The 26,038-nt window shown below is 40.4% G+C and overlaps 1 protein-coding gene across 5 annotated transcripts in view; it reads left to right on the top strand.

The window, feature by feature from the left end:
• Window positions 1–14,862, top strand: part of ARHGAP12 (Rho GTPase activating protein 12) — a 75,735-nt gene extending 60,873 nt beyond the window's left edge. For 3 of the 5 annotated variants that reach the window (XM_063414840.1, XM_063414830.1, XM_063414806.1), the window contains 9 exons: window positions 1,219–1,323; window positions 1,682–1,780; window positions 4,333–4,435; window positions 5,402–5,521; window positions 8,409–8,507; window positions 10,552–10,629; window positions 11,419–11,553; window positions 11,823–11,925; window positions 12,349–14,862. In XM_063414840.1, the coding sequence (XP_063270910.1) occupies window positions 1,219–1,323; window positions 1,682–1,780; window positions 4,333–4,435; window positions 5,402–5,521; window positions 8,409–8,507; window positions 10,552–10,629; window positions 11,419–11,553; window positions 11,823–11,925; window positions 12,349–12,523 (1,017 nt within the window). In that variant the 3' untranslated portion in view covers window positions 12,524–14,862. The remainder of the gene's footprint in view (window positions 1–1,218; window positions 1,324–1,681; window positions 1,781–4,332; window positions 4,436–5,401; window positions 5,522–8,408; window positions 8,508–10,551; window positions 10,630–11,418; window positions 11,554–11,822; window positions 11,926–12,348) is intronic. The other 2 variants (XM_063414814.1, XM_063414821.1) reach the window with 2 other exon arrangements.
• Window positions 14,863–26,038: the final 11,176 nt, after the last annotated feature.

The raw sequence follows: 26,038 nt of genomic DNA, 5'->3' as shown, positions 1-26,038 counted from the left end.
AGTGGTAAACCGCCTTTCTGAAACACAATTAGCATTAATTAACATCCATGCTGGGAGTTTAATCAGAAGCAGCAGATTGGTCCTGTTTTCTGAACCATCTTTTCTCCCCTTGGATATGGCTGTGCTTGTACAGGCTGGAAACTTGTCTTTGCAGCAAGGAGCTTGTCCTGGGGCTTAGGTCCCCCAGAGCTGTCACAGGAACAGCCTTCACACATCAAAGTCTTCGTGAAGAAATAAGAAAAGAGGAGGGGGGCAGATGTTACAAGCTTTCCCTGGAACTACAGCATGAAATTTCTGATATAACTGGGTGACTTCCAGCTTTCCCTGTTCCATATTTTACTCATGTTACTTGCCATTAGAGCTTTTTGTTTGTGTGGGCCACTGAATTGCTTTCCTTGAGGAATTACATTTCAAAGCTATGTGGTGTATATTGAAATCATAGTAAAAGTACTTCATTAAAAAAAATTCTGATACCTAGTATGAATGTGAAAGTAGGAGGTAAAAATAGCTCCCTTATGTTTTTCTCTGAATTGTTTGAAGGATTAATTCTGGGTTAAATGTTTAGGGTTTTTTTTTTTCTCATAGTTTTGTTTATTTGCTGTTTGTTTAGTAGACAGACAGTGAGTTCTGTTTACTTGGTAGGACATGCTCCAGTATTGCAAAAGAAACACTACAGGAAAGATAAAAGCGTTGGGGAGGTGGGTAAATGTTTTTAAAAAATTACAAATAGATGAATGAGAGTGCTCTTTCAGCATGGAGGGATGTGATTCCTGTCCAGCAAACCTACTGTTTCTGGTTTGATTTTTGGTTTTATATACAACCACTGATTAAGTGGCAGAATGTTTGCGGATTTTTTTTTGTTCAGTTACTTATTAGCTTATTAGCTTGGGACTACCTTGACTAAAATCAAGCTACAGTCAAATGTTGTATGGATTTCTACTAATTGTGATAGGAAAAAAGGTCTGCTGGAATCTGACTGACATTTAAATTTACAAAATTTTGAGGGCTTTAAGCTGAGCAGCTTGTAATAGACATGCTGAAAGGTTGTTCTGTGGAAGGTTTTTTGTTTTCCTGATGTCACGCCTGTTGATTGGTGGCAAGGTATCTGGTTTAAGTTGTATAGACTGTAAATAATACATGTTATATTTAAAAGACTGCAAGACTGTAAAGGATTTCTTCAGGTTTAATTTTATCATCATTGTTCCTATTTTTTTCTAGAAGTTTGGTGTCAATCAGTCTAAGCCAGAATTTACAGTGGATCTCAAAGGGGCATTGATTGACTGGGCCTCGAAGGACAAATCCAGCAAAAAGAATGTTATTGAGGTAGATTTTTTTTATTTAAATGCAGAATTATATGTACTTCAATTACTAATATAAGACATTTTCTTTAAACTTAGAATCAAAAATTCATAAAACTGAGTTTTATCAAATTCTACCTGCTTAATGTAGCTGTTATCTTAGTACCTGCAAGAAATGTCCATTTTTAATATGTCTGTGTGGGATAGGCTTTTCAATTTTAAGCAGACTATTAATGGCTGTTCTCATTGGTGAATGTTCTTGAGTAGCTGTTTATTAGCTAACAATTTTGCCAGCAAGAAGTTAATTTTGATTTAAGTAATTTTACTTTTGAAGTGTAGTGTGCTTATCAATTCTGATGATACCTGTGTTTTTTTCTTTAAAGCTAAAAACTCGCCAAGGTACTGAGCTCTTAATTCAATCAGATAATGACAGCTTTATTAATGAATGGTATAAAGTTCTTAACTACACCATCAATAATCAGGTATGTATTTAAATCTTGAAGGTTCTATTTTCACAGTAATATTATTTAGTAAACTAGTTGATAAAAGAACTTCTGATGCTTCATGTGCATCTTCATTTACTGATTTTCTTGAGAGCAGGCAGGAGTTTGAGGATATGGCAGTTCCAGGTTGTGGGGAGTGAAATATAATTAATACTGGCAAAGGGAGGAAGATGGTCCACTGGCTTAAGATCCAGGAGGTGTGGGCTGGCGTCCATCCCAGAAATGAACTTACTTCTGTGCCCAAATACTTGTTCTGCCTTAGTGACCTGAAAGGTTCTGATAGAGAGGGAATGAAAGGGGGAGGATGGCCAAGGGACAACTTCATGACATACATTTGTTAGCATTTGATACTGCTCTACACTTCCTGTGGCTGCACTGAAGTGCAAATTAAAAGTCCTGGCAAAACACTGTATTATCTCTTCTTATCTGACAGCATAATGCCAAGTATTTAATTATTAGAAAAGTGCTCAAGCATTTGCTCTTGATATTGCCAAACAAGATTAACCATTTTTAAATTCAGAAGTTGGAGGAGATCTTGGAATAAAATATTGCTCTCACATCAAGCTTACTTCATGTGTATTCTTACTTTTTAATAGTTCCAGGCTTGGCTGCTGTCCGTAAGCTCCAGTTTTGTTGCTTTCAGTGCCAGTCAGTGGCTTTCATTTCTCTTCGCTCTGATAGTGCTTTTCACATGTGGGTTCCTTCTCACCAAAACACAGCAGGCGTATATGAATGATTCAGTTTCTTTCTGAGTGCTCGTGGTTTAAGTTCCTAATCTTCTGCTCTCTCTCGGAATGGAAATGTCATGGCCCTTAATAACCAGGCAAGGCAGTGTCACCCAGTCCCTCAGTGACACCCTTCTCCTGTCTGCCCTGTGTAACACAACTCAGGCCACTTCTTCCCTGCTTAAAAATGAGTGAAGGTGGAAAGGCTGAGATGTGAGTGAGGTATTTCGGGTTAGTTGAGGAAGTGAATGGTGGAATAAGGAGGGTTTATCAGCACTCTGGAGGAAATGGTGATGTGTACTGCTGGGAGCTGGTAGCCAAGAGACCCAAGACTACAAGGCAAGAAAATGCATTAGACTACCTGATAATTTGAAGCACTGAAGCTTTGGGTACAAAACTCCATCAGATCTAAAGCCAACTTGTAATTTTGGAAAGTTTATGGTAATAGTAGCTGTTTCCCTTGGCCAAGGCACTTTTGCTAGCATGACAAGATCTTCCTCAAAAGAAAGGACAGATCAGATTCTGTTCTCTTTGCTCCCTCAGGCTGCTGTTGTGGCATTATGCTGTACAAGATGAACAGCTACCTGCAGAGGATGTGGCTGCGCTTTTTTAAATACAGAAATTTCCAAGTTATTACTTTAGTCTTGTTGCATTGTACAAACTAGATCCCAGGTGATGTTTTTCCAAAGCATTTAATAGTTTTAAAATATGCCAATCCTAAAAAGCTTTGAGGCCTCTTGAAGAGTGACAGAGGATCCTTAATGGGGTCATTATTTGGGTAGTTGAATATACTGATCTTTGATGTGTAGGAATGCTATCCAAAGCTTTTGAAATGGAACAGGAAGGAAGGAGTTTAAAGGTACCACTGCCATACAGGTTAAAGTGCAGCTTAGTCCATGAAGTCATGCTGCTGCTCACTCTGCTCTGGAGTGCACAACCATGCCTCATTTTTAGTTTCCTTCCTTGTAAAAGAAGGCTCTCTGCAGTCAGATTTTGGCAGTCCAATTCACTTTAGCTGAAGTGAAGTAAGACACAGTTTGGGAAGGGAATATGTTGTACTGAAACTGAGGAAGTTTCTTTCCCCATTTCCTGGTATGTCTGCAGTCACACACGCAGCATGGGCTGCAGGTAAGATCAGCAGAGCCTGGTATCTGCCTCCACACTTCAACATGATCTCTATTTCCACTTGACAGTGTTTAATGAGAGTATGCTGAGATAGCAGGAGCACAGGGCAAGAATTTTAGGCACTGGTACAGTTCATTTTCAGAGTGAATTCAGTGTATCTTTTGACAGTAGTGAGATTTTCCAACTGATAATTCTATTTTCTATTAAGAAAATTTTACTTACAGAGAAAACAAATTGGATAAATGCTCTAGAAATTTTCTTTTACTCTTCTCAGTCAGGTATTTCTGTAGCAGACCATTAAATAGCTGATGTTTGTCTATTGGATTTGGAAAATAAGTCCAACCAAAAATCACTCCTGTTGTTTATTGGTTGATGTAATGAAGTATTATCAAGAAAGACTGGCTGTACTTTGTTCAGTGTCCAGCAACATTTTCTTTATTGATGGTGATGTAATTTCTTTATTTATGGTGATGTAATGTCTCTCAAAGTAGCTCACTCTGCCAATGAGAGTGGTGTTGTCTCTGAAGATGTTTAACATCTAGAGTTCAGGAAAGAACAAACTGAATAACATTATAGGGGGAAAATTGTGTATTTTAGAACTCTCTGCAGGAAATGTGTGTATTAATGCTGTATTTTGTGAACTGGCAAACTGAGCACTGCATATCTTCTTAAATCCAATAGGTAATAGAATCTGATGAAGCATTAGATGATGAGGTACCAGATTCCCCTGGAGTGGAAAAACAAGACAAAGAGAAGGAAAATAAAGACTCTAAGAAACTTCGTTGTGAGTTGAAAATTTTCCATTTATTGATTCTAGCAGTGCCAGTTTTCATTTTCTGTATCTTCAGTATTATGTGTAAATAGGGAAGAATTCAAAAGGAGAGCTAAAAATGAAACTACTGAAGTTTGGAAACAATCTTAATATAGTTCATTCTACATCTTGATGCCACTTGGTAAATTTTTCTCCATGTTTTATTAATCATACTTTGAAAAAGGAAGAAGAAGAAAAAATGTGTGAGATGTCTTTAGCTCCTGTTGTATGACACATTTAAAACGGGGGAAATAAGCAGTGGTAAAATGAATTATTTTCAAGGTGTTGTCAAATGCACAGAAATAGCATCTGACTTTCTATAAATAGTTTTGAATAAGAATTCTTTTATCATTTTACTGATTGGAATTGTGTTTTATCTGTGCACAGCATCTGTAAATATTTGCATTATTAACTTGGGCTGCAGTTTTGCTAAGTTGCTGCTGATGTATTGGCTGTGTAGAGAAACAAAACATTTTTAATAACACCTTCAGAATTTTGGAGCTAAATTTCTTTTAGATGCATGAATTAACTTCCTGTGCATATAAATACATTAATCAGGTAGACTGTTTTTTGTCTTTTCCTTCTAGGCCCTGTATATAATTTTCAAAAAAGTATTTATTTCTTTCAAAGTAGTTAACCTAATGAAAGGCAGGACTGGTTTTGAAACATAGCTGCATTTTTGAATTTCCACATCAATTCCATACATAAGCTACCATCTAGTTGGTTTTGTAAGTTTTTAGTGACAGGGTTGTCTCTTGGTGGTTTGAAAAATGGATGCTATTTACAAGGAGTTCCAGAAAAGGATGTGCTGCACATTTGAATAGGGTTTTTGTGTGTTTGGGAGCGTAATTGTTTTTCTTCTTTTACAGTTGGTTCCTTGGCTGAGAAATGCAGTTTTGGTTCTGTAGGTAGTAATGCTAAATGTGTTTCTCTTTTTAGCAGTGAAAGCACCCAGCAATATAGACTCCACAGATCAGAAAAAGACCAAAACGAAGCTCAAGAAGTTTCTTACACGGCGCCCTACATTACAAGCTGTCCGTGAAAAAGGCTACATTAAGGGTAAATGAACCTTTTTAACGAAGGACGTAATTTGAAAAGCTGAATTTAGTAGTTCATGTGTAAAATGGGGTTAAAATGGTCTAGTTTCAGAGTAAAATACATACATGTGTATAGTTGGTTTAACAAAAGTCTTGGATGTATAGTGGAACTGGTGATTGCTGTACTTCTGAGTGCTGTTACTAGCCATTAAACTGCTCGGGGGATGCCCTCTCCTTCGGCTCGTTGCTGGCCAAACTGCAGTGAAAACTGGGGGCCCAGGAGCCCGTTTGGACTTGGACTCTCTAGCTAAGAAGCACTGCATTCCACCCTTCTGAGCTGGAAATCCAGATATCTGACCTCATTTGTGCAAACAGGGGAAAACCAGCCCTTTGGGTACAAAGCTGAGTGTGTGCGCTCACCCGTTACACAAGGGTGTTCTAGTCGGTGTGGAACCAGACAATCATGTGCCATATCATGAGAAATGAAATATTTAGGAAAACCAGGATGAGGTTAAAGGAGTCTTAACTTAAGCATCTTTTTCCCATAACCTTTTTTGAATGTATACATTGTTTTGTTTTACGAAGAGTGTTACAGATACTCTTGAATCAAAGTTACGAAAGATTTCTTTTTGTCACACTTGTAGAAATTTGAAGAACAGTATTTGCACAGGTTTCAGTTAATGTATTTGTGTAAATTATTGACTTGGTACTCATTGTAAAACTTCATTCATTAATTTATTTGTATACTTTAGCAGGACTTGTAGGTGGTGCTCTACTAGGGTCAAAATAGCATATGGGTAGGCAAATACCAGACCAAATCCTACTGTGATTTGCCTCACCGCATACTTTAACAGGTGTGCTTCTGTTGCATGTGGCGTTTGATATATTTGTGTATCTGCAAATATAATTCACTTGTAAATGATGGAAATTTTGTTTGGAATAAGGAAGCATTATTCCGAGACTTGGACGTTTTGCTCTGCTTCACAACTTAGTATTCATGTCATGGCTCGGTGACGTAACTTCTGACATTGGCAACAGTGAACACTAAGCCAAGTTTAATTTGTACATGTGCGTGCTATTGATTGGATTTTTAATAAAGGCGTTAAGGAATGAAGAGTTTGGTTTTTATTTAAAAGCATGATGTAAGTTTTAAAAGTTGGATGTGCACTGTACAGCTTTACATTTATTGTACGAATGAAGAATAAGGAAGTCTTCATTTAAAAGCCCAGTGTATTTTTGTGGCTGCTGCAGAACAAGCTTAGTAAATGGAAAGCTTGGCAAATCAAGTATGAGCAGAAAAACTAGTGAAAAGTTTTGGAAGAAAAAATCCACTTGAAACAGCATGCACTAAGTGGAGAAGGAACTATGTTCAAGTTTTGTTACATGGGAAATCAAAAGTACAGAAGTTACTTTTAAGATGTGAAGAAAAAATACTTCTCGTGTACATGTTGAAATCATTAAAGTTGAAGGCAATTGTAGCAAATTATTTTGTTACATGCTACTATTTTCTTCTGCTACCTAATCTGCATTGCTTTACCTGCCACAGCTGCATGCTAGCCTGGCTTTCTGCTGCGTGGGCTTTTTCAATCCTTTGCTACTGATTCTGCTTATAAAGCTCGCTGCGTGAGTAGCTGCCACTGCACTGAGGTGGTGTGGACCACTGGCCTTATCATATCCAGCTAATAATGCCATGAAATGCCCATTTTCATACTGTAAAATTGGTTTGCTGTGCTGTTTGGGTTTCCCAAAGCACTAGTCAAGATTCAAGAGTTGTTAATCTACTGAAATTATTGAACATGAAAAATGGGCTAGAGGCTGTGCATGATGCAAATGCAAGAGCAGCCTCTCTTTTGCAGAAGCTCTGAAGTAAGATACACCAGATTCTGGGAAGATGGCCACTTATGTACCTAATTTAACAGAGTAAACAAGCCAACACCCTTTCCCTTTAAGAGTGGGATCTTTGCTTCTCTGTCTCAAGACCCCATGTCACCCTCATGCATCTGAACAGAAGAGGCCATCTATTATTTAGGCATCTTTGGTGAAAGCCCGAGAAATGGATCTATCAAAGATTTTGGTGATAACAATCTGAGCAAGAGGAATTAACACGTTGCTAAAATTCACTGAGACATTGCAAGATTCTGCTCTCTGTCCAAGCTGATTTTCATTTTTGCTCCATGTTATGATGGAAAATACTCCCCCTGTATTGTGTAGTTTTGAAAATAAGACTCAGATTTACCATTGCCCTTAAATATCTGTATTTAGATTCTGACCTTGCAGCCAGGTTGCCTATGCATGGTCAAACTTACATCCATTCAGAGCTCTGAGGTAAAAGTCTGTCATGTACAAATTTGTGTCAGAACTTAAAAATGTCAGAAGACTCTGACATTTTTAAACATTGAAAGTAAATTAATTTATAATGCTGTGTTAAACAGTGGGTTCAGTGAAAGATGACATTTTGCAGGGTTTTCTCCCAAGCAATGCCAAAAGCTTTCACTCCAGTTAAAGTTCATTATCTCTTCGAATTTTTAACAAAGGTTGCAATAAATGCTTGTTGAAACTTGGGACAGAAATGGAGTGTAACAGGACACATTTAAATACATTAAATTTCTGTAACATTACTGACAAAATGACTCTTAAAAGTATCACCTGATGGATTAAAACTATTTCAGTAGCAAAACTTCCTTTCTTGGAGGCTCACCTTTGTGTAGCTGCTGACACTCTTCCTGCTGGGAGCTTTTTCTCGCTGGGAGCTGCTGAGAACTCTTTTCAAAACCTTCCTATTTCCTCTCCAATACTGCGACAATTGTATCCAGTAGACTTTGCCCTTTGTAGAGGTTTGTTTTAACCTGAACTAGTTCTGTCACTCGAGTCCTGTTCCACTGTAAATCAGTCTCTTTACTTGGTTCCAGATCAAGTTTTTGGTTCAAATCTCACCAGCTTGTGTCAAAGAGAAAACAGCACGGTGCCAAAGTTCGTGAAGCTGTGCATTGAGCATGTTGAGGAACATGGTATGGTTGAATTTTTTTGTTTACAAATCTCTCTAGCTCACCAGTCTTACTGTTGAACATTTTAATCCTAAACTGCTTTTGGTTTATTTGGGGAAAATAATCTGAAGCTTGTATCTGGAGCTGGTGTTGGGTTTTCAAGACTGAGGACATAGGTGGGATCCAAAGTGGGGAGAGGGGAGGAAATCTTATATCTGAGAAGCTGATCTGCTTCAGTATATTTCAAGCTGAGGAGAAGGCAGGACAGTCTCCTGGCAGCAAGGCTCCAAGGGAAGAGGGATTGCAAGAAGTAGTAGAAGAACTCAGCTCATCAAGTTCTTTTTTTTTCAGATTAGAAGTGAAACTATTGAAATACAACTATTCATTTTTGGAAGGTTTAAGCATGCTAACAATTACTTCTATTAAAACTTCTTTGACATGAACTTTTAGGAAAAAGTTGAATTCCTGCTCTGTGTATGCACTGACTGCCAGAAGACCAGTCTGTTGGTTTGATGCCCTTCAGCCAGTTACACGAATTGCTAAATTTTATGCAATTCTGGAGATGATCAGTGTCCACATATTGTCTCAGTTATTGTTTGTTTGCATTGAAAATATGTGTTTCCTACCTAATAACTGAGAACACTTTGTGTGAAAGCTACGTGTGACATTCCGGGTTATCTACTGTAAAACACACCTTCACATTTTTGTTGAAAATTTGTCAGTTGGGACTCCTGACTTGGCTGTAGTCTCTGTGGGTTTTCTTGCCTGTTTCTTGCTGTTGTCTTTGCCTTATCTCTTGGAAAAGATGACTGAGAGAGGATTATGGCATCTCCATAATCATCATTCAGATATTTACCAGTCCCTTAATCTGAGAACACTCTCTTGAGTATCAGGGTAAGTGTTACAGGAGGACTACATGTGAATTCTAAGGCATCTTCCATGGGAACTTCATTTAGCCTGTAGTCCTCTTTGTCAATGCTTCTCTCTTATGGCCTGGGAGGGGAGAAAAACTGCTTCCATTGCATTACTCCAGTTTGACAAACTGCCACCCTGCCTGTGGCAGCAGGCTTTATTCCATTTGTGATCTGAAGATTGTGAGAAAGGGGTTATTTTGCTTTGTTCCTTTTTTTTCCTTTTAATTTCCTTTTTTATTTTAAAGGCAGGACTGCAGTGAAGATAGTGAAGTTTTCCTTTTTTAAATACCTGAGGGGAAGCTGACAGAAATGAACAGCTTTTTTTTCCTACCTCTCCAACTCTTCTTCCTTCTACCAATACACCTCAAATCAGTTCTTTCTGTAAAGGATTTACTAGTGGATTATGGGGAAAAGGGATATGTCACATGTGCTGGTAACTGAGCTGTGTTGCATCAGACAACTCCTTGAGGAGCTCCAGGGACTTGCAGGTATTCTGGCAACACGCTCTCTCAGAGGCACTGACTCACCTGCTGCATCCAAGTGGTTTTTCAGATGAATTCTTTGCCTCCTAATCACTGCTGAGTAACTGCAGTAGCAACCACAGAGACACAGTTTTCTTCTTTTCTGGTGGAGTGTGCAGTCCTGTAAGGCAAGGGCTGCCCCTTGTAGTTCTGTAGGCTCTTGGGTACCTCTGAGTGTGCATGCACATAATTTCTTCTCCGTGTAAACCTGGACACGTGACAGTTTTGAGATGCTCTCTATGCATGACTTGATTGGGTTTTTTCTTAACCATACATTAAAAATTGAACATTATATCCACAAAATACCTGGTTATTGCATGTTGGACTCCCATGTATTCCCTGCCCACCCACCAAGAACATCTTAACCAAGACATCTGATCTCATTGGGGAAACTTGGAGCTGTTGCCTCATTACTACTTGAATAAGAAGTTTTAGAGATTACTTTGGGCTCTGTGCTGCCAAACTTCTGTCAGCAAATTAAACCTCCTCTGTCTTATATGCCCTGCCTATCGAAACAAGCTAGTTTTAACTTCTTATTTCTTTATTACAAGGTGGGTTTCCTTTGCTTTTAATTTTGTTGAGTAGACATATACATATATAAGGTATTAAAATGGATTTATCCCTTTGTTTCAGGATTAGATATTGATGGCTTATACAGAGTTAGTGGCAATCTTGCAGTGATACAGAAGCTGAGATTTGCAGTCAATCATGGTAAGCTCCCTCCAATTATATTACAGTGGCACATATTTTCAGGTTGTTGAAGTTCATAGAAAGCTAAGGAAAAAGATTTCTCTGTAACTGTAGTATATAATGAGAAATGACTGTCATCTTCAAAGTAAAGTTACTTCAGAGTTACAGAAATGACTGTGTACCATACATCACTTGAAAAACCTGATATTCTGGAGGTTTAGTCTCGTGTGGACCACAGAGGCATTGCTAGAACAGAATTCTGAAAAAAGATGGGAACAGAATTTGAGGAAGGGGGATTATTTCAAACAAAGTAACTCACTACCTTATGGAAAACCAGCAAGCATATTAAGCTTTCACTAGCATTAAAATTGTAAGCTAATGGGTTTTCTAGTGAGATTTGATACTGTCTTTCAGTGGGGGAGGGCTTAGCTACTCTTCACTGTACTGTGTGTACAAAACACTTTCTTCTGGCAGTATCTTAGTGCAGCCCATCCACAATCTGACCTCTTGTTTCCTGACTGACAGGATCTAACAGTAAATTCTGTGTTGTGTCAGCAGCTCCTGTTCCCTTCTGGAGAATGCCCTAGGAGTAGGGGAACTGTATGTAGTGCAGTAGGCAGAGTTTATCCATCTCCATCTGCTCTACACCTGTGTATCCCAGAGTGGGGTATGGAATGTGCTGGAATGGAGCAAATCCTCACTGCTTTGAAAGAAATAAGTACAGAAGAATAGTTGAGTTAATTAAAAAAAAAAAAAAAAGAGTCTTTATAGTTGAAGTATTAACATTATTTATTTATTTTTCTTTCTCAGATGAGAAGCTGGACTTGAATGACAGTAAATGGGAAGACATACATGTCATTACAGGAGCTCTAAAAATGTTCTTCAGAGAATTGCCAGAGCCACTGTTCACTTACAACCACTTCAATGACTTTGTCAATGCAATTAGTAAGTCTGGAGAACTCGAATATGGTGTTTAAATAAGTGCTGCACAGTTTTAAAAATTATTTTGGGCATAAGAGGAATGTTTTGGTTGTGAACAGGGTGACCTGGCCGGAATTGCCTGTCCGTGATGCCAGGGCCGGCCGGGAGGTGGCAGTGTCCTATTTCAGATTAGCACTGCAAACCGTGGCTTTCATTCCCAGCCTCTTGAATTTTATGCTAAAGTTTTAAACAAAAATACTGAACTTTTGTTTCTCAACCTCACCCTTTTGCAGAGCAAGAACCAAGGCAGCGTGTCCCTGCTGTTAAAGATTTAATCAAACAATTGCCAAAACCAAATCAGGACACGATGCAGGTACTCTTTAGACACCTGAAAAGGTAAGTAACAGATAGAGGGAAAGGCTTTGTGTTGCTGATCCTCCCGTAAAGAAAAAGAATCCAATTGAAAGTACTAAGTGACTGTTCTTAACTGCATTTTTGTTTTATTTTGGACTTGATAAAAGCAGTATATCAGTCTACTTGGAGCTTGCAGAGCTCCAGACTTGAGACAGACAGTTTTGTTTCATAGTTGTGATGTTTGCTGCCAAGTCCTTTAGAGGGACTGTGAGAGGACCAAGAATGACATTTCAAAACAAAACTTTTTTTCATAGAGAGGGGAATTACAGCAGCTCTATGTCCTAATAGCAAGACTACTCATTAAATAAATACTCTGAATAGCCGTTACTTTGGGATGTCTTTTTCTGTCATCCTATTGCCCTAAGACTGATAAATCTCTTTTTGTGTATTTTTTTTCTCTTTCAGAGTTGTAGAAAATGGAGAAAAGAACCGAATGACCTATCAAAGTATAGCAATAGTTTTTGGTCCAACCTTATTAAAACCAGAGAAAGAGACTGGTAACATAGCAGTCCACACAGTATACCAGAATCAGATTGTAGAGTTAATTCTACTGGAATTGAATTCCATCTTTGGACGCTGACATTTTTCTTGGAGAAGAAACTGGAAGTGATGGGTTGGCAGCAGTACTCCATCAGAAGGAAAACCTCTTGCTGTATATGATGTTTTATGTTTGTGGACCAAGCAGCAACTTGTTTTTTGCACTTTTGGGGAGGGGAGAAACAGGAGAAATGTTTGACCACTTTAATTCGAATTAAAGACAACACTTCAGATTTCTTTGAAAAGCTCAGTATAAAAAGTGAATTGAAAAGTTTGTTTGCTTTTTTTAAGTATCATTGGAAAAATTTAATATAGGTTCATACACTGGATTTCTTGGAGAGTAAAACGAATAATCTCAGACTGGATAATCTGGAATTTAATCTCAACATTCTTCCATATGATGGGGAAAAGTCCTACCATTTTTCCTGATATGGAAAAATTCAATGAAGTTAACATCTTAAGCTTGTTTATTACAACCTGCTTAGATCTATATGACACTTTTCCAAGAGGTTTCTGCATGCAGTGACTTGGGCTAATAGTTTGGTTTAGTTACTCAAATCTAATTCTTCACTTGATATCTGCTGCCCTCTTTCCTTCTTTTTCTCCTGTTTTTCTATCGTTATTTTTTTTGCTGTTGTGTTGTTTGTTTTTGTTTTTTTGCTTCTTTCTTTGTTTTTTTTCCCCAGCAGCCTCTCTGGAAGTTCTTTGCTGCTTCATAGAGCAGCACACTATTACACTATTTCAAACACTGAACCTGTAAGAATATCCAGCAATGGTTATTTGTCTTGGGGCATAATAGAAGTAATATTTAATAAACATGTCCATTTTTCAGGGTATGTCCTAAGCTAAGTTTTGTGTTATACTGATCTAAAGCTAAAGTCCTAAGTACATACCGACTGTAACACTGTATTGAGTTCTGGTATAATGCTGTGGTAGTGGAAGCTCATTCTTGATGTAAATACAGGCTGTCCTTTTGATTCCTGTATATAATTCAGGTCCTGTATAGTTTAAGAACACTTTAGTCACACATTTCTAATCATGGGTAGGTTAGCTACAGTAGCATAATGTTTCCAGTGGATGTCTGGGTTTCAACAGGGAAACAGGTTATGGGGAGGGAGGGAGATCTAACTGTGTGCACTTTTAGATGTTAATTACATTTGCGGGCAAATAACTGTAATGCAAATGGTACTGGAGAAATACTGAGTGTGCTTGCTAAATTGTTAATGCACTACAAGAAGAGCCTTTTAGGTTATTTAATATGTACAGGATACATTAGAAAAATGTATTATGTATTCTAACATCTGCAGATAGTGAAAGTCATGTTTTGATAGATGTTTGATGGAATCCACGATGCTAAATTTAAGATTTTCTTTTTACATTAATGTAGAATAATTTGTAAAATTGGTTTTGAAAGATTTTGTTACAGGGAGCATGGTCTGCTGAAGATTTTTTTAAATGTATTTTTCTAGACTAACTGCTGTATCTGACATATTTGTTATGTCTAACCTGAATAAAGAAAACCAATAGTTCTTTTAGAGTTTACCATCACCACTTCGGACAACACGAACCCCCTTTAAACAAGACCAATGTATTTTACCCTTAGCATGGATGGATACCACTTGTGACAAGAGCTGTCACACTGGACTGAAATACGAATGCCTGTGTTATAATCTGACAATTTTAGGAATTTCCCAGTCCCCTTCTTTAACAACTTGAATTCTGACGTGAGGTTCAGAGAGGGCAGAAGTAATTTATGGATATGAATTTGCAGTCTTTAAAACACATCCCAGCTGGGAGCCCGCTGTACAGGAAACAGTTATGTTGAGGAAGGGATTGTGTCAGTAGCCTTAGGTCTGCTGTGTCCCCCTCACACAGCCCTGGCTGGCGGCAGAGGGGATGTGTGGTGACACACTGAGCTGTAACCAGACTGATGGTACGAGAATTTCACGAGCTTGCATGAAAAGTTTTTGGAGATGAGCGAGAAGATTAGTAACCTTGTGGCTTTCTCAGTGTCTTCTTGTGGTAATGGTGAAGTCTTGTGGTTTGTTGCAAAGCGACCTGGGTGAGAAGTGTGAAAGCCCCGTCTCAGCGGTGTTGTGAGCCTCCCTCTGGGCTGTCACACCGAGCAGGGCTGAGCCTGTGCCCTAACCTACGAGAAAATATCGACAGAGTTGGAATCTGTGGCTGTGCATAATTCAAACCCTGCCTTTGGCTGTAAAGAAGGAATTCCTGCTGCTACATGAGAGGGCTTGTTCACCGGTCACCTTTTGTTGCGAGTGTTACCTTTTCAAAGGAAGAATGCCTTTTTAAAGCAATTTGATAATGAGGATGTCACACTTTTCCTTGTATTCCCCAAAAATAAAGCATTTTGTTATTACAATATCTAGTATGGTTTTGTGCAGTGAAGTTGTCTTAATAGTCTAATTTTCTGTTAGGGGAGGGGACAGGATTCTTTTTTATTGAAAGAGGTGTAGGCAAGCACTTAAACATTCAGGAAGAGGAGAAAGTCCAAGCTGATGGTACATTTGTTGTGACCAACGTGAAACTATGTCACCACATTGGGTTTCTTCACTGCTTGAAAGATCTTGTTCCTGCAGTTAGCTTTCTTTTAAATAATCAAAATGGGGGGTGTGCACAAACACATCAGGGCAAAGCTATGTTTATCAGATGAAACACAGTTAATTTTATATATTCCTCAGTTCAGGCTCTATGTCAGTTTGGTTCTGGTTTAAAGTCAATTTAAAGCCTGAATGTAATTTTTTTGGGCCTATAACCACTCAAAGGGTACTGGAGGTCCAACATTATCTATTGGCGCCAGATGAAATTTTTGTTCTGTACTGGTTATGGGTTTCTTCACTTCGAAGCTGGAGAGAGAAGTGGACACAAAAAAGACAAGGCAAATATACACAGTCATTTAACATGAACTAATTCTTTAAGTCGGAGTTGCATGCAGGAAGCTTTATTTACTTGCAAGTGGATAGGTCATGCTTACTGTCCAGGCTCAGAAAGGCCTCCCTGTCTTCACAGAAATCCATGATAAATTCCCTTTGTACTCAACTCATTGTATCCTGGCAAGCAAATCCTTGCCCTGCAGCATGAGAAAGTATTTTATAGGTAACGCAGTATCAGTTTATTCCAGGCTGAGCCCTGACTTTTTTCCACTTAAAGGGAACAGCTTTATTTAGCCCTAAAGTAGTGATATTTTCAGAATCAATTGGTTAATTCATAAGCCATAACGTAACCCAGGCACAGTAGGGCATTCTGCTGGGCCCAGGGGGAGGGACAGCATGTCTGATGAGGCTGCCTGCAGCCGCTGGGGAGAGGAGAGCTCCTCTGAAGAATCTTAATTAGCCTCCACAATTGTGAAGTTCTGTGGGCAAGCAGCTGGTAGGACTGGATCAGGCCTTTACAAAAGTAGCCCTATGTGAATGTGGGACTTAAATGAACATTCCCCCCCTCTCCAGCTCCCCCAGCATTCTTGTAAACAGAGCACTTGTAAAACAAGCTCACACTGTGTAACAAACCAACATGAAAGACATTCATAGGCGACTTGGCCTCTCAGCCCTTTTTATTGCCTTGAGAATTAAATAGCAGCTCTAATATTAGTTTTCTACAACTTCCCCAAACAGGTTCTAGTTTCTTAAGGTACTCAGCTTCTACTTTAAAAAAGTAAAAGAAATCTGTGTTGCGTTCAGCTAACTCAGAACCGCAGAGTGGAACAATTAGGTGTAGCATTGGTTTTATTTCTCATAGAATCTCATCTTACAGCTTATTACACTAAAATATGGTGGGCTGGGGAAGGGGAGAGAGATCCTGAGTGTGGGAATAAGTAAATGCAGAACACTGAAGGCAACAGACAAAGCAGGTGTGATGGATAAGCAAGATAGCAAAGAAACATTCACTCGTAACTGCAGGAATCCAGGCCAGAGACCTGGGAGAGAGCCAGGCTGCCAGGAGTGTGGGCTGGAGTTGCTTTTTATTTTCTCTTTTTCTTCCTTTGCACGTCTTACCACACAGATGAAGGCACGGCTATGTTTTTTAAGGGTAATCTGCTCTGCAAACAGGTGGAGTTAAGTAACATTGCAAAGCAGCACTACCTGCCTTTCTCCATCTTTTCTGGAGTGGCTTCTCCTCTGGGAAGCTTGTGTCTAACTTCCCTGGACACAAACACCTGAGTACTAATGGGAGTCAAAACTATGTCCCTTCAGCCAGCATCTGTGTAATACAAAAATAAACTTGTTCTCAGTTGGGCAGTGCTGTTCTGGTGACACTGAGGGCCCCATGCAAGATCCATCCCTTGCAGCACCAGATCCTAAGAAGCACAGGTCGTCCTGTCTGTACAACCTCAGCACAGCAGAAGAAACAAATAAATGAAGCTCAGAAGTGGGAGTATGCCAAAAAAATAAATCTCCAAGCTAACTATCTTCACATCTAGTTTTGATCTGCATGCACAGTGCAAATCTCTTCAGAATAGCTTGTTAATTCATAGTGTGAAAGAAACAACTGTCCTCTAAAGAATTAAATAGTGTAATTAAACCCTGTAATTTTGTATATCAGGCATTGGAAGATACATGTTAAACCTTGGTCAGCCTGTCTAGTTCATCAAGGGCTGCAGCTAAATAACTGGAATCAAGCCACTGGCAGTCCTGGCTGCTGATGTGCCAGTGCTCTCTGCTTTTACAAAGAGGGTGATGCTGAGCTGATGGTGGCTTGGTGGCTTCCTGCAAGTGTCCTAACTAGTTAGTTGTGCCAGTAAAGGAGGTTACTAACCTAGAAACAGAAGTGAAAAATCATCTTTTTACAAGAAAAGCTCTATCAGCCCGGGCTGGGCGGTGCTTGGGCTGCACAGTGCTGTCACCAAGCTCACCTGCCTGCTGCAGGATGTCCTCCCCTGGCACTGAGGGACTGAGTGCACCTTTGTGGGTGCTGGCCTTGCCAAGGCCTCTGCCAACACCCATGTGTGACCTGCTCAACTTCACAGCTTTCTTCTGTGAAGAAAAACTGAGACATGGTTGTGCAAAAGGTAGTGCCTCTGCTGTGGCAGGTTGAAGGATGCCACTGATTTCCCGCTATGAAAAAGCTGTTTTGAGCTGAAGTGCTGTTCTCACAGATAGACTGGTCCTGCTCTAATCCAGCTTGGACCTTTTGCTTCCTTATTTGTACAACAGCCTGGAGCCCAGGGCTGGAATGTGCTGTGCTCTGCCCAGAGCGCTGCTTCCCTGGCAGAGGCTGAGGCACAGGCCACCGAGCCATGGACACTTCATCACAAAGCTGTCATCAGCACAAAAGCATGGGCTAGAAATTAGAAAAATGCTCTTTTCCAGGTAACAGTTAAAGCAGGCTATGTGCTGCTCTGTGTCACAGAGTGCCTGCTCTCCTCCAGTGCTGCAGAAATGTCCGTAAGCTGAGCAATTAGGAATTACATTTGGCACAGGGCTGAAGGACTGCAATGTGTTTCCACACAGCCTTTGAATCCCGGGCTGCATCGCTTGTGTAGGCTGAGTTGTGAGCCAGCTGCCAAGAGGACAGCACAGTCTTCAGGTTTGCATTAGAACACTGCAGCTGTAGGCCAGGATCATGCTTGTTGCTTTCTTTTGCCTGAGCTTTCCAGCCTGTCCCATTCAAATGCATGAAAATTAATAACTTTCTGTCCACCTTTCCTATTTATGGAGTACAGCAGCTCTGTGCACCAAGCCAAGTGCTCAGGGCCCATGGGTACAGCTTCTTACCCTGTATATACACAATTTAGTGAAGAGGGGATGAAGACAGTTTATTATAAACATTGGACAGTGGGCGGCATCATTAGCTTTAAAAAATCATAACTAACTCCCCAGGTGGTTGTCCTAATGTTTTCTGGGCTTTCTTTGCATCCCTGAGATGAAAAGAAAGCCTGAGCACGTGAGGGTAGGATGCAGCACAACGAAATGTTGAGTGCTGCTGGTGGTGGCACAGCAAATTCCACCCTGCCAGCATCAGTCTCAGATGGCACAAGTGCTGCCCATGTTGCACAAGGCAGAGGCTGGGAACTAGAGCCTTTCCTTCCTTCCTGCTGCCTTTCTTATTTGCTAGGTTGTGATCTAAGGCTCAGAGCATGTTGCAGGCCAGACATGATCATTGTAGCAGTCATCCCAGGTTTTAGAGAATCTGTGAATGGAATTGGCAGTAGGCTCCCTTTTAGCCATTGCTTCCTTGTTCCTACTTGGCTGTTCATGGTCTATATCAAATAAAAGCTCTTCTTCTGGCCAAGCACTTCTCTTCCTTCCCATTTTTGTCCTCAAGGAACACTGCTCAGCTGAGCAAACCTGTCTCATCACCCATGGCAGCACTCACGCCCTGCTGGTGTGCAAATCACTCTGCTTGACATCTGTAGGGACATGTCCTTGGGAGGAGCAAAAGCTCACATAAACAGCTGATATATCAAAGTGCTCCAAAATTTACACATCTACTTAGAAGTGTTGGCAAGGACAACTGGCATTAATTATCAGGGAGGAAAGTGAAAATCATCATGGGCAGCTGCACTGAGTCTGGGCAGAGGAGCTGTTTACTCTGACTCCTTTCCAGAACAACAAATTTAGGTGATGTCAACACTCAGGTAGGTTACTGCAACTCTTGTTATCCTTGTGAACAAAAGCTTTTCTGGAGCACCAGGGACCAGAGCACTGGTAGAAAGTGCTGCTCCATGGGCTGGGCCATGTGCAAGGGCGAGGGAGCCTGAAGCAGCACTGGCAAACTGCCTGGCTGTTGCCTGGGCACTACAAATGGACTGCACTGACCCCTAAAAACAGAATTTGGAGAGGGAAGAAGAAGAGGATTGGCTTCCAGGAGCTGTCACCAAAGCAGCAGCCGTAGTACAACATGCTGTTGTCTCCCTAGAATGCCCTAGAACATCCTGGACAGGGCCACAAAATGGGGAAGAGTCTGTGGTTCCCCTTCCCTCCTCTTGCCAGCTGCCACACTGTCCTGTCCATGCATGTCCTGCCCTGCTCTGCAGCTTCCATGGGTCAGGCCCTCTGGGCAGGAGCTGCCCCACCAGCTGTGCACTGGGCAGACAAGGAGAAGTTGGAATTACCTTTCTGCTCATGGCATGAAAGTCAACACTGAAGGACCATGCTGTCAGCTACCTTGTGGCAGCTGGAAGAGGTTTTGGACACAGAAACACCAAACACATCTAGCTTGATTGTTATTTTGAAGACGAATCTTGTTGTGACAATAAATTGTTTAACTTTGTAACCAGTCTCAGCATCTTATAATTATGTACAAAAGATTAAAGCTCTGAATATTCAGAACCAAAATTAAAATAAAAATAAGGTACTAGCACATTTGGCTTAGTCTAGCAGATTTGGCTGACAAATTAAAAGAACAAAGAGAGGTGCTATTTATTACCATTTTATGCAAGCTGGTGATCAGCACTGCACCTGCAACACCAGGAAGAGCATGGCAAAGCTGAACTTCCCATCATTTACAGGAAACCATGAAAAGCCTTTAATTTAAACCCTGTAAAACCATTCAGTGGTAGTTTGGGGTCTAGTAATGATTTCCTCACAGTATATTGCTGTGTGGAAGATATGGCCAATCCCCTTTCTGACAGAAATTCAAGGTCTGCTAAGCAAAGCCTCCATTCCCCTTTTTATTCACACAAAGTGGTCCCCAAACAAGTCACAAACTCCTGGGTGAAGTTGAAAGAGCTGGAAATTATAACTCAGGGCACAGCAGATGGTACAAGGCAAAGTGAGTGAGTTACTGCTCCTTTGATCCCACCATCTGGGCCCCCTCCCACCTGCCCTGCAAACAAACTCTGGGCAAAGTTGTTGCCTCTCCCCAGAGCTCTGCTCCCCACCAGGCTGCCCAGCAGCATCTCACACTCTTGAACAAACACATTTTATAATTAAAAGACTGAAAAAGAGGGAAGACACAATTAGGAGCGCTCCAGTCCTGTTTTTGCAACCTTAACCCTGCTCCTGTTCAATCTGGCAGAACAACACTGTCACCTTTCCCCAGGATAATGAACTTGGCTCTGTCAGACCCTTTCCCAGGGAGGTAAAATATCTAACAAATTCTGGCCCCTGTTACCCATCAAGCACAAATTGCTTCAGAATTGCCTTGACCTGATCTCGTTGGTCATCCTTGGTCCTGGGCATCATCCTCATTACGTCTCCTCTGCAGAGCACATTTACAAATGCTACCAGGCTGCAAAAAATTCCCTCTCCTCATCCTGCTCCTTGAGTTGGACACTGAATTAAGCTCCCCATGGGCAGGGGAGCCTCAGCTCCAGGCACATCAACCAGGGCAAAGTTCTGGGCTGGCCCCAGCCCTGATGGGCAGGAGCAGGAGGCACAGCCCAGGCCAGGGTGGGCTGGGTCCTCTGACTGAAGAGTGCCCTGCAGAGGACAGGCAGTGCTTACAGGCACAGGGGCAAATGGGTATTCCAGGAAAACTTCTGGGCCAAGTTCTCTCCTTGCCTGAGACCTCACACTCCATTTATCTTTGTTTTGTCCAGTGGTTGGCTACCAGCAGAATGAAGGTCAGAGCTCAGTTTCTTAAAATGCCCACCCATCTGTTGGATAGCACTTATTCTTTATTTTTCTGGTTGTAAGTAGTTCTGGAAGGCACAGGACCATTCACCTCAATGAAGGCAGCCAGTCTGGGAATATGATGTTTTTATTATCACCTGCTTTCTCCCAAAAAGTGCCATGTGAGGGCTCTGCTCTCCCTTTTAAAGAGGTCCCACAGTCTTCCCTTTAGGAGTGCTGCAAGGTCTCTGGCACGGAGCAGTGTGTTCACAGCGTAATTATTCTCTGCTGAGGCCTCAGAGACCATGGGGCTCCTGACATTTTTCACTGCCTGGAGAGGGGTAATTTTTCATTGCTTTCCTGAGGACTCTTGTACTCTGTAACAGTAATGGAGCATCCAGCTACACTGAGCTGCAGCCTACAGTTTATTTTTATCTCTTGATGGGTGTAAGCTGAAGGACTTCCAGCTAAGATCAGGAAAATGGGGAGGCATAAGCAAAGCTAGTAAGTTTATAGAAGAAGCCCCTAGCAAACCACAGATTCTATCACAGTGTATGCAACATGTTTTTGAAATTGTATAATAACAAGATACGCTCTACTAAATACTAAGTAAAAAATAACAGAGAGACCGGATCCCGAGTTACATTACAATAAATAAACTCTGAAATACAATCAGCAGGATCACACATGCTTCTAACTTCTGTCTCCAGCTACAGATCTAGAGGCCACATCCTGCTGTAAATGGGACTGTGTCAGCTGAGCTGCTGGTTGGGAGAGACATCATTTTATCTCTGGGATACATGCTAAGGAAAGCAGAGCCCAGAAACTGTACTTTGGCAGGATCTGCACATCTCCAGCTAGTTACTGCATTTTTTCACATAGTTTGTTTAAAAGTAAGTAACTCTAACAGAAACTACTCTTGCAAGTAGCTGGTTTAAAAAAAAAAACAGAGCAGAAAAGTATTGAAATTATAGCTCCTATTTGAAGGGCCATTGCATGAAAGAAGTGTTTTCAAATCCTTCTGCAATCTAACATCTAATTTAACAAAACAGATAAGCAACAATCTGCAAGGCTGAAAAATAAAAAATCTGAGTTTTGCCAAACCTTTCCAGTGAATTGCAAAAGACTAAGTATTTTAATTTCAAGCTCTAAAAAGGGAATTATTCCTGAGAGTGAAAATGTACAACAAAAAACAAACACTCTTTTCATTTATTTTTCTGGTAGCATTCCCAGTGCTGCTGCTGAAGGCAAGGCAGGCTGGGCAGCCTTACAAAGAGTATGGGGAGAGGGGGAGGTACAAGCAGGGCTGAGGACACTGCCCTGGGCAGGGCAAATCCCAGCTCCAGAGACACCTGAAAGCCTTCGTGCCCTGCAATTATTCCTCTCTTCTATTAGACAGTCTGCACTTAGGGGACAGAGTAAAAGTCAGTCAAATTTCTTTGGCACGGTCTAGGGCAAAAATTAGGTTGATGCTCTTGCTCCAGACAGGATGGGTGTGTCTTTTTTTTTTTTCTCTCTTTTCTTTTCTTTTCTTTTCTTTTCTTTTCTTTTCTTTTCTTTTCTTTTCTTTTCTTTTCTTTTCTTTTCTTTTCTTTTCTTTTCTTTTCTTTTCTTTTCTTTTCTTTTCTTTTCTTTTCTTTTCTTTTCTTTTCTTTTCTTTTCTTTTCTTTTCTTTTCTTTTCTCTTTTCTTTTCTTTTCTTTTCTTTTCTTTTCTTTTCTTTTCTTTTCTTTTCTTTTCTTTTCTTTTCTTTTCTTTTCTTTTCTTTTCTTTTCTTTTCTTTTCTTTTCTTTTCTTTTCTTTTCTTTTCTTTTCTTTTCTTTTCTTTTCTCTTTCTTTTTCCTTTTCTTTTCTCTTTCTTTTTCCTTTTCCTTTTCCTTTTTTCTTTTTCTTCTTTTTCTTTTTCTTTTTCTTTTTCTTTTTCTTTTTCTTTTTCTTTTTCTTTTTCTTTTTCTTTTTCTTTTTCTTTTTCTTTTTCTTTTTCTTTTTCTTTTTCTTTTTCTTTTTCTTTTTCTTTTTCTTTTTCTTTTTCTTTTTCTTTTTCTTTTTCTTCTTCTTTTTCTTCTTCTTTTTCTTCTTCTTTTTCTTTTTCTTTTTCTTTTTCTTTTTCTTTTTCTTTTTCTTTTTCTTTTTCTTTTTCTTTTTCTTTTTCTTTTTCTTTTTCTTTTTCTTTTTCTTTTTCTTTTTCTTTTTCTTTTTCTTTTTCTTTTTCTTTTTCTTTTTCTTCTTTTTTCTTATTTCTTTTTTTCTTTTTTTTTTCCTTTTTTCTTTCCCAACCCTAAAATTCAAATTAAGCTCCAGCTCAAAGCCTTTACCACCAGGGCATGAATGCTAAATAGCCTGTTCCCAGTCCAATCTGTTCACTGCTTGGCTAATGATTATTCTCCATAGAAACCTCACCAGAGTCAGTTATTATTCTCTCCTCATGCACTTGTATCTCTCTCGTATTTATATAAGATTAAGTAGCCCTGTTAAGTTTTTACCTCTCTGATTGGAGCTTATTTTAACCTCAATTAAGCCATCAGCCCGGGTTTCTGAAGGCAGAGTAATAGCATAGCCATTATCATTCTCTCCACCTTTTGTATGAAAATGATGTTGAGGATTGGTTGCTTTGGGGATTGCTCTGTGGCAGGTAACCAAGCCGAGAGCCGGGGAGGATAAATGGTGCCAGACTCCCAGAGGTGCCGTGGCACTGTGTAATTATTGTTCCAGACAGCTGAAAGCAGCAGGGTTTCTGGTTCCCCTGCTTAGTTTCAGTCTGCCATGATTGCTGGCACAGAAAGATGCTGATTGTAAGTAAACATCAATTATGCCCTGCTACCCCACTGCTAACATCCCTGGGCTTGCAAGAAACAGAAGCACAGTGCTGTGCTTGGCTCCTACTACCAAAAAAAATCTATATGGATTTCAGCTTCCAGGTTTTTGTCTTGCTCAGTCAAGGGACGTTGCTCCTAAATTCCATCCTCATGAATAATGAGAGTCATGGTGCTCTTTGTACAACTGCTTATGCTTACACTTGTGCTGTACTTGAATGCTGTTGCTAATATAATGACTAAAGTACTTATTCTTTGAAGAAGGCATACTCAGGTGATGCAGCAGGCAATTCTGTTATCTGCTCTAGAGCAGAGGAATCATTTTAGAGTCTTTAAAAGAAAAGAGAAAAAACAAGCCACCAACAAGGCAAATATAACTTATCAATCATCTTATATGTCAAGGTAATTTTTTCAGATGATGTGTTCTTTTAAATGTCAGCCTATTCCTTACCCTTTTTTACGTGGCTTTGGGATTTCTTTTTTTCATTGCTAAAGGAGGCTTAAAATGCAGAGCCCACGCAGTGGCAGAGGACAAGCCCTGCTCCTTGGGCTGTGTGGACAGTTACAAAGTGATTTCCGTGGCACTCCAAGTGCAGCCTCCGACGCTGATGGAATTTCGCTGTGCTGTGATTGCGCCGCACTGCAGTGAAATGGGTTCAATTTGATTATCTGGCTATTCCATTTCGCCTATATTTACAACCTGCCTGACCTCTGGGGGAAGGGGAGGACAGGCAGCCAGTCATGCTGGAGACATTTCAAAAGGTCAGAGCAATACAGCGTTTACCACTATAATTCACAGGCTCTACAATTCGGAGATTGTACTCTCACGACAAAAATTGGCAGAAGAACATAGTTAATGTGAAATATTTATCTATTCCCACAGCAAACACAGAAAGTAGAGAATGTTTTAAAAATTCTCCCCTTTCTTCCTTGTGGAACATGGTGATGGGTAAGTGCATAAAAGCAGCGTGCAGACAATACCTTCTTTTTTAGAAGTCGCCCTTGGCTGGTACCAAAAGGTTTGTGTTCAGCTGGCTACCTTGTGCACAGCCTTGGTGCTAATGTTAACACATTTACAGCCCCACAGGGATGGTTTGGAGTGTGTTGTTGCTGCTAATGCTGGTCCCAGATGGGTGCTACCCTCTGCACCTCCTCCATCTGTGCTCAGCACTGAGGCCTCAACCTCCCTCCAGTGTTGTACCAGCAGCTTGGGGGTGAGTGGGAGCAGAAAGTCCTCTGGAAATCTTAATTAAACTTCACATGCAGTCCTCTTGTTATGAGATACAGATTCATTAAGGTTGTAAACAACCACCACTCACCCCAACTGGTTAGTTAATAAAATGGTGTGTTGACTCCAAAACACTATTTTAAAATTCTTGTATACTTCATAGGCCTCAAAAGTCAAAAAATAAGAAAAGCATCTTCATGCTCATGAAATTTGTGCAGCTGCCCATTTCTGAGTTTTCCATCCCTCCCAAGCCAGGACCCCAGGCCTGGGTAGCTGTGCAGTCTGGATCTACATTTTGCACCTCTAACCTCTTTGTTTTTAAACAGTGTTTGGTCCTAATCTTCCCTAAAGTTAGGCCTTCTGGTACTGGGGACAGAGGTGCTGTGAGTTATAACAGATTTATTTTGAAAACTGGATTGATTTTTGTTTGTTTTGAAATGAACCCTTTGTATGGCATCCCCTGAGAACTGCTGTCTATTTTACATGTTATTGGATTAGTATATTAGAGAGAGTCGAGTCTGAGAGGCAGTTATAGGACCTGCTTCTTAGCATCTTTCATCTTTGCAGGAAAGACATTTGAAATGCAGCCTAAGAGAGCAGAGCAGCTTGAAATAAAGTACAGCCTCAGCTCTGTGAGTCAGCACAGATCAGCACTATGAAGTGGTTCACACAGGGAAGCATCTCAGTTAGATGCTGCATCACATCCCAAAAAGATAACCTGAGGCTCATGCTGCCTCTCCCTGCAGCTGCCATGAGCTCCTGGTCCTCTCAATCCCTAACAGAGTCTGGTGACATCCAGACCCTGCACAGAGCCAAGCAGAGGAGTTTTCTGTGGGACAGGGACAAGCACTGGCTTCACTAGTGTTGGTAAGACTCTTCCAGGCAGAAAATATTTTTTGTGTGTAGCTCCCTCTGCTCCAGTCAGCACTGCATCACTGTCTTCCACCAGTCCTCACACGGGTGTTTGATGACACACCGAAATCACAGCAGCTTGCAGGGAGAGGAAGA

This window comes from Prinia subflava, chromosome 1 (assembly GCF_021018805.1).
Source record: "Prinia subflava isolate CZ2003 ecotype Zambia chromosome 1, Cam_Psub_1.2, whole genome shotgun sequence".
NCBI classification, from domain to species: Eukaryota; Metazoa; Chordata; class Aves; order Passeriformes; family Cisticolidae; genus Prinia; species Prinia subflava.
This window is presented reverse-complemented; position numbering and strand designations above follow the sequence as displayed.